At 40.3% G+C, this 12091-nt stretch overlaps 1 protein-coding gene across 10 annotated transcripts in view; it reads left to right on the forward strand.

Annotated features, from left to right (window-relative positions):
- Positions 1-12091, forward strand: part of LOC132975571 (mitogen-activated protein kinase kinase kinase kinase 3-like) — a 41550-nt gene that overhangs the window by 9175 nt on the left and 20284 nt on the right. For all 10 annotated transcript variants that reach the window (XM_061040209.1, XM_061040210.1, XM_061040213.1 and 7 more), the window contains exons 2-14: positions 4629-4686; positions 5130-5220; positions 5711-5775; positions 5911-5966; positions 6604-6651; positions 7144-7186; positions 7418-7490; positions 7863-7994; positions 8238-8300; positions 8487-8568; positions 8983-9099; positions 10976-11054; positions 11219-11277. In XM_061040209.1, coding sequence (XP_060896192.1) covers positions 4629-4686; positions 5130-5220; positions 5711-5775; positions 5911-5966; positions 6604-6651; positions 7144-7186; positions 7418-7490; positions 7863-7994; positions 8238-8300; positions 8487-8568; positions 8983-9099; positions 10976-11054; positions 11219-11277 — 966 coding nt within the window. The remainder of the gene's footprint in view (positions 1-4628; positions 4687-5129; positions 5221-5710; positions 5776-5910; positions 5967-6603; positions 6652-7143; positions 7187-7417; positions 7491-7862; positions 7995-8237; positions 8301-8486; positions 8569-8982; positions 9100-10975; positions 11055-11218; positions 11278-12091) is intronic.

The following is a 12091-nucleotide window of genomic DNA, read 5'->3' on the forward strand; positions in this document are numbered from 1 at the left end:
GTATTACCAAAACCAGTTCTTTTGGCACAGGTATGTCCAGCCCTGTTACCAAGCACATGCCCGTTCACATAATTTAAAAGCCCAGTCACCTGTGGCTCATCATGTAACATTACAGTGAGGCACTCGGACTGTGTTGATGTGGCTGTGATGTGCTAAGATTCTCAGTCAGCTAATTGTCACTCAAAACACATTTCAATGTGCTGATACACTGAGATTTTTGTTTGAATATGATTACAACATTTCCATTTGTCTGTTCCTGTGTTTTATCATTGATTAGTCAACTACTCAATCACCGCTTGAGACTTTTCCGTGTTATCAGAAATAGAGCCCGACAGATTAATCAGTCAGCCGATAATAAAGGTCGATATTAGCGCATCAAGGGTCTATCGGTATCGGCTAATTTTATCCCAGATATACATGTATGTGCCGATATAACTGGATTTATTCACCAGTCAAATAGCATTTCGTTTGAGTTTCATTGTATTACACTAGCAGTTCTCTTTCTGGCTGTCACCAGCCGAGTGTGCTATATGGATTACAAAAAGCATTATCACTCTCCAGAGTATCAAGAAGTCATGCACGTACATGCACAGTTAATTTGAGTCACCATCTTGTCTTCGTTATACTGTAAATATTTTCCACACGTGTTTGATATCTGCATTTAAGGGCTAAAAGCAAAAGATCTCACCCGGGTTTATCGGTATCAGATAATTTTTTTATTGTTTCTTCCTTATATCGATATCTGTATCGCCCCCAAAAGTCCCGTATCGGTCGGAAATGATTGCTTGTGCTCATGTCTTTTGGCAATAAGAGGTCTACTTCAACTTCAGCTTTATTGCCCCTGAGGGGAAATGTTGTATGTAGCTAGGTGAAAACGATAAACAAAATAGAAAACATACACCGTAAACAACATGAAATATAAATACTAGAGTTCATCAGGTAAAAACAGAAAACTGAAGAATGTATAAAAATGCCCATAGAACCATAATTTCAACAAAACAAAACTCACCATTCAGTCAACATTGGACTTCAGTATTTTGATGGCTTCAGTTATAAAATTATTTTTAAACCTGCTGGACTTGGCTTTAGGTCATCTGTATCTCCTGCCTGAGTGCAGAAGCTCAAACTCACCAAACAGAGGATCTTGAGGACTCCGTAAGATCTCTCAAGGTGAGAAACAGATCGGGTAATTTAACCCCAATAATCTTACTGGCACCGTTAATAATGTGTTGCAACCTACCTTTGTCTTCTATTGACATATTACCATACCAGGTGATAAAGCCAGAAGAGGTTGTCAGTATGCTCATTTCAACTTCACAAGTTAAGTTTAATGAAGTTTAAAAATGAATAAAATAGCTCTGCAGTTGTTTCTTAGTAGCCTACCTAATATGAGCTATTTCTTTTCTAATGGGCTTACTCAGAAACCTTGAAGCTGTCAGTGAGTTAGATTTTGTGGTTGTGTACTAAGGGCTCCCTGGTTGTGTGTTCAGCGCACACACTGCTTAAGGACCTTGCTGGTGATCAAACTAAGAAGTCGTCTGCCTCCCTAACTAGACGCCGTCATGCCTCAGTCAGTCACAAGAGCCGGCCAGTCAAGTAAAGTCAGGCTGTGTGTTGTTGCCACTAACAGTGGCGCAGAGCGCTATGAGTCATCTCTGCTCTGTCTGCTGACTGAAGACATACTGTCTGTGCTCTACACTCACTTCTTCTTCGTCTGTTCTCTGTGCGTCTCTTTGTATATCTCCTCCCTCCCTCCACAGCTTTGTTTTGTTTGTTATTCTCTACTTGATCTTCCTCTTGAACTAAGGACACAAACTATCTCAAAACTGAGTAACTCTGTTTTTGTCTTCATTATTATAACTTAATCATTTCTTTGTGTGTAGTTTTTGTCCTTGAGCTCATCTTGTTATGATGTCTTTCTGCAGTCATTGCTGCCTTGTTGATGTTGTTGTTTTTTCTATTTTCCTCAAGCAATGGATGCTGTCACTGCTCATACTGACTTTTCATTTCAGTTAGCAGCACATTATGCATCAGTGTGTCCCCGAAAACCTTTGGTGAAATTGTTCAAAACTTCCCATGTTGTTACAGTAATAAGTAAAAGGCATTGATTGGGCAAGATACCCTTTCTTTTAATTATATCGGATCTCTTCTGTTGCACAGTAATTTTACAATTGCAAGCAGTTTTATTGCAACAACTATTCTCATTAGATTCTGACAAAGAAAGTAGAGAATTAACAGAAGGATAAAAGATGCAGATGACTGATGACATGAAAAAAAGTAGCCAGGACTAGAGCCCGACCGATTAATCGGGCAGCGGATATTATCGGCCGATATTAGCATATCACGTGTCTATTGGTATCTGCTTATTTTAGCTCCGATATTTTATCTCCGTATAACAAGGTTTATTCAATGTAAGTATAAGTTATATAGTTTTCATTTATGAATGAAAATGTGTGTTTCAGTGTGCTGTTGTTATCCTGGCCAATAAGGCTTTTGTTTAAATGTAAAAAAAAAAAAAAAAATACACAGTAAATGTGTGTGTATATTTTTACCAACTGATCTCTAAAGATGGAAAATAAATCAAAGAAAGATAGTGGCCGATTTATGGGTATCTGAATTTTTTTCTCTCCAAAATATCGGTATTGATATCGGCCCTCAAAATCCAATATCGGCCAGTGCCTAGCCAGAACAGTACAAAGCACTTTTATATCAGCAATTACTTCAAGCTGATTATATTTCCTTCTGTCGATTAATTCAGATGAAAAAAATCTAGGTAAAGATGTCTGAGGTAGCCATCATTTAAAAGTTTTTTTTAAGTAAATGTGATGTTAAAAACGTGTCTAATTTTGAAATAATGGACTAAATCTCTCTACAGGACAAATGAGCATATTTCCAGTCAGAGCTTAAGCTTGAGGGATGTTTCTTTAAAACAGTTTTCCCCTCCATAGTTGGAGATGCTTGTGAGTCAAAATGAGGGCAGATAGGGGCATTTCTGTCGCTCCATTGAAAGTAGAAATACTGACACCACAGCATCAGTAAACATAACTAGATCATGGTCAAACAGGGTGTTGAAGCTCTTGTTTTGTCTCTTCTGTTGGAAGTCTTATCAGTTAATGTAAAAACCTCTCACCCTCTGTCCCACACTCTCTCGTTCCCTCACACATTCTTGTCTCACAGTCACATTTGCACATTCTTGGCCTGAGAAAAATGAGCAGTTCATGTCTCCTCTGAAAGGCCATCTTTTATTCATGTACAGTTCATATAGAATTCCTCCCTGCCCCACCAGCCCTGCTGCTAAATGTAAACACAGCTCGCTATTTATAGAAAATCTGCCTCGCTATCCTGCAGAACTCCCTGCTTTTTAGGAATACAAGAAAAATGGTCTTGACTTCCTGTTGAAGTTCTTTACATTCCTGAGTCGTCGCACCTTATCTGAAGTGGCATTTTTGGTGCGTTGTGAATTTTCTCTGGCGGAACTCTGCTGGTTTGACTTCGCAAACACCGAGTTGATCAACTGGTGATCTTTCTGGTCACATTTAGAAACACAACCTTATAGCTCCAGTATGAAGTCTTCACTGTTATGACTGAAACTAGTATTGATGCCTCTATATGACCTTCAAAAGCAAACAAGAACATCAGTGTCAAGATTCATTAGGTCTTCTTCATAGTGACATTTAATACCTTAAACTGCTGCGGTGCAGGGAAGGTGTCAGACGAAGTGACTTACATCGCTATGCAGAAAAAGGTCTTTGTTTACATTTTTCAAAGCAAATATTCTCAGTGAGTTCAACATTTGACTGTCAAAAGAAACACTATTTCCACATGTACATGACAAAGTCAGCTAAGAAATTTGAGTTGCTGCTTTGTCCTCAGGAGTCGCCCAAAACGAACGAACGGGTAATAATTTGCATCCTGATGAGAAATATTTGTATTGTAACTCTGACAGTACCTCAGTAATTCTTACTTAATTAAAAATGGCAATATCATTTTTCTATTCAAGAATTTCTGCATTTGATAGCAGCAAAACTCTGTATGGTGGTGGGACAGAATTTTTGATTGCATGTCTTACAAATTCTTCTAAGAGGGATTCTCCTTTCCCATCATGCCTCTGTTTGTCCCATGCCCGTCTCCATCATATATGTGTGACCTTTGGAGAGTTTTTGGTCTGAGGGTTGAGTCTGATCCAGAAATGTTTGATGTGGTAATAGGTCACGAGTTTACTCTAATTACTAGTTAAAATTAAAAAAAAAAAAAGGGTTTCTCTTTCTAAAATATAAAGTAAAATATTCAAGATGATTTTAAGAATTATCTGCATAGAAAATCATCAGGATATTGTTGTGACTTCCAAATATTTTCTGCCGGGATAAAATGTTGTTTTCATAGCATGCCTAGGTGTCATATTTATAAAACTACGCTTCCTCTCACTGGTAGAACTTTGACTGGTGTCCAATCTACGTTGTGCAACATTGTGCACAGCAGTTGTGTGAAAACATTTGCAGTTTCTCCCCTTTCCTCCCTCACTTCAGAAAAATGTGACTCAATTTGGTGTCTATGTTGCTAAATGTTTGATGTGCTGTACGTCTCAGAGCTTCTCATGACTCACTTTGTTTTTCTGTCACCTCCTGTAGGCTCGTAATGTAAACACAGGAGAGCTGGCTGCAATCAAAGTCATCAAACTGGAGCCAGGTGAGCTATCGCAACTTTCTTTTCTGTTTCTTTACGTCTTCTTTTTTTCAGCTTTAATCTCAATAGCTCCTCCGTCCGTCTCCTATCTGACACTCCCTGCCATCTTTCTCCTTTGTCTTTCAAATATTTAAAAAAATACTTTTTTCCAAACTCTCCCCTGACCAAGCTCTCTTCTCTCTCTCTCTCTCTCCCTCTCCCTTTCCCACATGCATCATATGCCCCCTTTACTTTCCCTCTTCTGGTTTCCATCTTCTACATTTCCTGAAAATAACAAAAACACACACAGTAGATTACGAATCTAAGTAGCAGAGTGTAAACTTGTGTCGTGTTGTCTTACCTCATTATTTCTTTTTCGTCTGTTCTGCTGCTTCATTCTGGTTTGAAAATAAAGACACCAGATTGTCACCACTCTAACCATGTGTTCACCCACGTGTTCCGTCCAGGTGAGGACTTTGCTGTCGTCCAGCAGGAGATCATAATGATGAAGGACTGTAAACACTCCAACATCGTGGCCTACTTTGGCAGTTATCTCCGGTAAGAGTGTCCTTTGTTCAATAAAGTGCTTATCAGGGCTGTGAAAATGTATGACATCACAGCATAACATAGTAACATGAAGCGGGAAGAGCAAAAAAGTGTGTGTGTGTGTGTGTGTGTGTGTGTGTGTGTGTGTGTGTGTGTGTGTGTGTGTGTGTGTGTGTGTGTGTGTGTGTGTGTGTGTGTGTGTGTGTGTGTGTGTGTGTGTGTGTGTGTGTGTGTGTGTGTGTGTGTGTGTGTGTGTGTGTGTGTGTGTGTGTGTGTGTGTGTGTGTGTGTGTGTGTGTGTGTGTGTGTGTGTGTGTGTGTGTGTGTGTGTGTGTGTGTGTGTGTGTGTGTGTGTGTGTGTGTGTGTGTGTGTGTGTGTGTGTGTGTGTGTGTGTGTGTGTGTGTGTGTGTGTGTGTGTGTGTGTGTGTGTGTGTGTGTGTAGAAATGACTTTAGTGAGAAGTGTGTATGTTTGTACTAACACAGTGCTCCCTGTGTGTGCAGGAGAGATAAGTTATGGATCAGTATGGAGTACTGTGGAGGAGGTTCTCTGCAGGATATCTATCACAGTAAGACCGACATGCACACATTTTGTGTTAGCAATGCCGTGTTTTGATTGCAACTTTTCTTACACTGTGTTATCCATCTCATTCTCTTTCTTTCGCTCTGTCTGTCCCTCTCTCTCTCTCTTTTTCCACCTTTAGTTACCGGGCCTTTGTCAGAGTCACAGATCGCCTACATGTCACGGGAGACCCTACAGGTAGTGTATACTCTTCATTTATTGTTTACCATGTTCTTTTTCTTGTTGTGAAGAGGGATATTTAGCCAAGTTGGTCCTCTTAAGCTCTTCCTTTAAATTTATGACAATATAAACTCCAAAAACAGTATGATCTTGAGCTCTTATTTTAAAACTAGCAAACACTGTGCTAACACTAGAGCATTCAATCTGAGGAGTGAGACTTCTCTTCTTGTTGTAAATTAATAAAGTCTGAACACTACCGTGAACATTTCAGGGAGTTCAATTTTGATATTTCATGGTCTGAAGATCAAACTGTCTGCTCTTTGAAATAAAAAAAGATAAAAAGAAAATTATTCCAAAACACAGACAATTCCACTATTCAGCACAGAGAGAGAGAGAGCACTGTTAGCGTTATCTACTGGAGGCTCTGTTGTAGCAGAGCGGAGATGATATACCGTTTTTATGCCTATCGAAGAACCAAACCAAATAGATTTTCCACTTATCCATCACCTGATTGGAAATAATTTCAAAATATCTTTATTTGCCGTTTTTAAGAATTTACATGTTGTCAGTTCAATGTTTTTGCTTTGATCACATGACTGTTTTCTTCTTCTTTTTTCTGCAATAACACCCTCCATAACTTTCTGTGTGTCTGCAGGGTTTATACTATTTACACAATAAAGGCAAAATGCACAGAGACATCAAGGTGAGTGAACACGTCAGCCAAACTTCAATCTTGAACTCTGTCTGAAGTTTCAGTTGAAATAAACTTTTTTTTAGAACTTCCTCTTGAAAAAGGCTGATTATTAATTTAGATTTTTTGGTATTTCAGTACTCGAGCGGCTTCATCTGTTTAACACTGCTGCCACACATTTGAATCGTATTTTGACAGTGGTAGAATTCATTACACGGTTATGATGTTGGAATACTTCAGATTATACTGCAATTTTTCTGTCAATAAAAGGTCAAATAATAATTTACTAGGTAATAAGTAAGAATGTAATTATCTATTTAAACTGATATTAAAAACATAAATGGATCCTTGTATTCTGAAGACAGCTGATTCAAAGCTGCAGGCTGCTGCGATAGTATGAATCATTTTTCTCTTCTGAATTCACTTATCAACTTATTTACAATTGAAATTAAATGTGATTTCTTGTGTTCTGGTTCTGATGCGTGGCGTGTTTGTCTCTGACAGGGAGCCAACATCCTCCTGACAGACAACGGCTACGTTAAGCTAGGTGAGGTGATCACCTTCTGCTTCCATAGACTGAATCTGACTTAGCCTCATTCACTGACTTGGTTTCCCTCTCTTCTCTGTCTCTACCCCTCCACACACTGTCTGGGGTTCTTCCTCTTTCACCTTTTTTCATGATTTTGTCCTCTGTCACATTACCTCTTTTCCTCCCTTTTCATTTGTTCACACCCTTTCTCTCTCTGTTCTCACGGTTCTCTTTTTTTTCTCGACATAGCTGACTTTGGTGTATCGGCCCAGATCACAGCGACTCTAGCCAAGAGGAAGTCGTTCATTGGAACCCCGTACTGGTGAGTTGTGCTCTCTGTTTTCTGTTGGCTTTTGGATATTCATGCAGTTTGATAAAAATGTAGAAGATTCAGCTTCTTATTGATTTAAGGGGCGTCAAGCAGCAAACACAGAATGAAAGCATGAAATCGACCCTAGAAAATAAAGAAATTGTCCTTCAGTTTGGCCATTAAAAGTGATTTAGTACTTTGTAAAAATGTGAGGTTTTTGTTGTGTGTGTATATATATATATATTTAAGGTTTTTTTCATGCTCTCCTTGCATCTCCCCTCCTTCTCTCATTTGCTGTCTGTCTGTCTGTCTGTCTGTCTGTCTGTCTGTCTGTCTGTCTGTCTGTCTGTCTCTCTGTGCTCCTCCATCACCACCTCTCCACAGGATGGCTCCAGAGGTAGCAGCAGTGGAGAGGAAAGGAGGTTACAACCAGCTGTGTGATATCTGGGCTGTGGGCATTACTGCAATTGAGCTGGCTGAACTGCAGCCCCCCATGTTTGACCTGCACCCCATGAGGTAGGCCGAGGAATGTGTGATGTGTCAAAGAGCGTGATGATAGCTGAGTGAACATGCAGATGAAGTGAAACAGTTAGTCAGTATTCCTGACACAAAGTAGTGCTGTATTTAAACATATGGGAGAGTTCAGGAATCTACAATGGTAGCACTTTTTTTGATCATTCTCTGGACCAATTAACAACTATTTCACAATGCTCTGGAGACCTGACGCTTAATGTTATCGCTCTTTTTTTTCTCCCACAGGGCTCTCTTCCTAATGACCAAGAGCAATTTCCAGCCTCCTAAGTTGAAAGATAAACTCAAGTGGTAAGACACAGGCCTTGTCTACTCGTTTGTTTTGACTATTTTCAGCCACTGAGCTTAGTTTACTGTCAACGCTTCACCCTACAGTTGAGATTACTCAATTTGAGCATCAATGCAACAAGACCGAAAGGAAAACCCATTCATATGTTTCAATCTTTGTCCTGTGTCTATTTCTTCCTTTGATCACAGGACAAATAACTTCCACCATTTTGTCAAACTGTCCCTCACCAAGAACCCAAAGAAGAGGCCCACAGCTGAGAAACTGCTGCAGGTGAGCGATGAACGTCTCTAAAACAATCAGACCAGATGGTTTTACTCTTAACAAGTGTACGCCTCTTAGCTATACCGCTATGCATCAACAGACAATAAAGGTTCAACAAGTTACACGAGGGATGCACAATGTGTTTTTACCTGAAACCAGTCAAATATTTGTGATATTTCTAAACTATAATTTATGGACATCTGAGGGTAAGAGAGGCAAAGATTTAAGATTTACTATCACAATTAATCACCCAGTCGCTGCATATGATGGTTACTCAATGTATCACAGCTCAGGTGTAGTTAATAGTATTACATTTATTCACCACCCTCGTTTATTATTCCTGGGTTGTTAAAATATTGGTCAAACAGAAGAAAGAAGCCAGTCCGACTCTGATTTGATGTCTCCCTCACGTCTGTCTTCCAGCACCCGTTTGTGTCGCAGCCTCTCAGCAGGACTCTGGCGATAGAACTGCTGGACAAAGCCAACAACCCCGACCACAGCACCTTCAACGACTTTGATGATGACGACCCTGAGCCAGAGGTAACCTTTGACCTTATCAGGCTTTGCTTTCGAAAACAAAAGTCTCTATCAAACGTGCAGGTCAACAGGGCAGTGACCTTGTTTTGCTGGGTGGTTTTGCTTCTCTCTCTTCATGTTTTCTCTAATAACCTCTGTTCACCCTCTTCAGCCTCAGTCCTTCTTTTCCCCAGCACTTGTGACTCATCTTTCTGCTGTTTGTCCTTCTCCTCCCTTCCTCTCCTTCTCCTTTCTGTGCTGCTCTTCTTCTTCCTCTTTGTCACTCATCTTTCTCCTCTGCTTTCATCTTCTCTTCCCTTCCTCTCTTCTTCCTCTTTCCTTCTTTCTTCCTCCTTGTAGCACTTCTCCTTTCCCTCTACCTTTCTCTTCTCCTCCTTTTTCCTTTCCCCTTTTCCTTCTGTCCTCTTCTCTCCACTTCCTGCCCACTACCTCCTCCTCAGTTTAAGTACAGGGGTCATTTCCTACCAATAAGCCCCGGTGCTCGACGTGCACCCCGTTTTGCTGCCCGCAGGAAGGTACCAGTTTGGGCTGCGTTGTCTGAAGTGATGTCATGCTAACACAATCGAAGCTGAGGGTTGTTTTGGAATGAGTTGTTTTTTTGGATTGTGGATGCTGTCTTGGAACTGATCACTGTCTTGTGATTTTATGACGGCTGATGGATTACAACACCTTGACACCTTGACACCTTGACGGTGACACAATGACCAGTGACCACTCATACACTAAAAGAAACAGCTCTCTTCCACCACAGCATTATTGCCATCTCTAAATCTCAGCAGATCACTTTTCATCATGAATATGACTCCTTTCATTCAAGTTCTATGGCAGCGGCTATCAGATAAAGAAACAGCTAAGGACATTCTTGAAGATGGTTCCCAGAATAGGACATTACTAAGAATTAAAACCACGCTCCGGTTAGATCATACTTTGCAAAAAGAGCTGTGACATTTAGATTCTGTTTTATGTCCTGAGCTTGACGGGTATGGTTTCCAACTTGAGGTTAAAAACTGACTTCAAATAGTTTTCCTTTTGCCAGTGGTCCAGTAAATTGTCCCAACTGTAACTCCAAGTCACCTAAACTAGACACAAGTGTTGTTTTACCCAGCCCTGATAAAGACAGATCAAACTCTTTTTGTTTGGTTGTTGAAAAGCACAGGATGCATTTTGAAAGGGCACGCTCAAATATCTCAGTTATGGAAGCCGTCTTCATCTAACTTTGCCTAAAGTGACTAATCATGAGTTGTGTTTTTATTAAATTGACTTTTATTCCTCCAAAAATATTTGACTTTTTTCAAATTGACTGACATGTCAGTGATCGTCTGCAACGTTTGTATAGTCTGGGTTTGTCGGATTCCAGTGCTGTGTAAGCATGCTTTGAGGTTGCTGTGTTTCCACTTTCTCTTCACAGATGGGTTTGGACTGTATAGAGTTTAATGGTTTGATTTATAAATGAGCGGTTGTGCTGCTTAAACATTCACACATAGTGATGAACAATACTTATTCCCCATTATTTATAAAGGAAACCAGTTACTACAAATACGTAAAGCTGCTGTCTCAATATAAGTTAGAGGATGAAGTTAGAGTTAGAGTGCAGATCAGTAGATATTATGTGAGACTGCTGCTTTAATAAAAGTTGACATTGTAGCCCAGTAAGATTGTTTTTTTCCATCTGTGTTGCTATGTCTTGGTTGTCTGGTTGCACAGTGTGGCTGCCTGTTTTGCTGTGTCATCAAATCCCAGCCAAAGGAAAAAAGCAGAGGGATCTTTTTTTTTAACCTATTGTAATGACTCAAAGGAATTTGTTAGCCACTAAACTGTGTATATATCGTTGAACAGCTCTTTGAATGTCTGTCTGTGTTTTTTTTTTCTTTCCTGATAGTCTCCGGTCTCTGTTCCTCATCGCATTCGTTCCACCAGCAGGAGCACCAGAGAGGGAAAGACGCTGTCAGAGATCAACTGTGAGTGCAAACACAAGGAAGGAACAAAAACATTTTCAGGCAGAAAAATTGCACATAGGGAAACTGAACATAAGAGTGTTTAAATTCTTTCTATGAACTGTATTCTCCAATCTGCCCTTTTGTCCCTCTTGCCTCTCTTACTCTGACTCTTTTATCTTTCTCAGTTGGACAGGTGAAGTTTGATCCTCCATTGAGAAAGGAGACAGAACCTCATCATGAGCCGGTGAGTTACTAGCTTTGGTGTATGTTTATGTGTGTGTGTGTGTGTGTGTGTGTGTGTGTGTGTGTGTGTGTGTGTGTGTGTGTGTCTGTGTGTGTGTGTACGGCTGTCTGATTGCTGGTGTCACTCCGCCTGCACCAGCATGACAGATCCACTCCTAAACACGGGAGGCACAGCAGCCAATCAATGATTTTTGTCAATCTGCATCAAACCAGACGTGAAGCCCATCCACAAAGTTCAGTTCATTCACTGAGGTAGATTAGTGATGTCCAATCTATACCAGCCATGGATCAAAATCTTTAAGCGTCAACTTGAAATGAAATGAAATAACTGCCGAGCTGCATTCAAAAATGCTGCAGTGCATGCTTGTTTGGCCTTATTCAGATTTTTCACATTAAACCGGTTTCTTTGAATGTGAATGTAGGCTTGGGCACAAGCTGTTTATATCTTTTCCAATGTGTCTGGGCTCTCCTTTAGGGACATTGTGAGCAGCTTAGATGTCCACATGGAGCTCAGAGTAGAACCCTGCTGATTTGTTTTGAATGGCTTGCGCTAAGATTGTTCTGGCCTCTTGCATTGTTGCTCCCAGGATGGTTCTTTGAGAACATATTCTGGTCTCGTCCAAATCAGGGGAGACCTTGGAAACGGAATGTCTCAGTAACCCTGTAAATGCTGGCTAACATTTGAAGTCTTACAACTGCCACCAAGACTCAGAACTGGATTAGCAGCCGAAAGTGGAGACAACAAGAACTGTGAACTCATTAGCACATAGCTCTGATGCTATGTACTTACGGGCCTGATTTTGTCATTACATCAT

Source organism: Labrus mixtus, chromosome 6, assembly GCF_963584025.1.
Source record: "Labrus mixtus chromosome 6, fLabMix1.1, whole genome shotgun sequence".
NCBI lineage: Eukaryota > Metazoa > Chordata > Actinopteri > Labriformes > Labridae > Labrus > Labrus mixtus.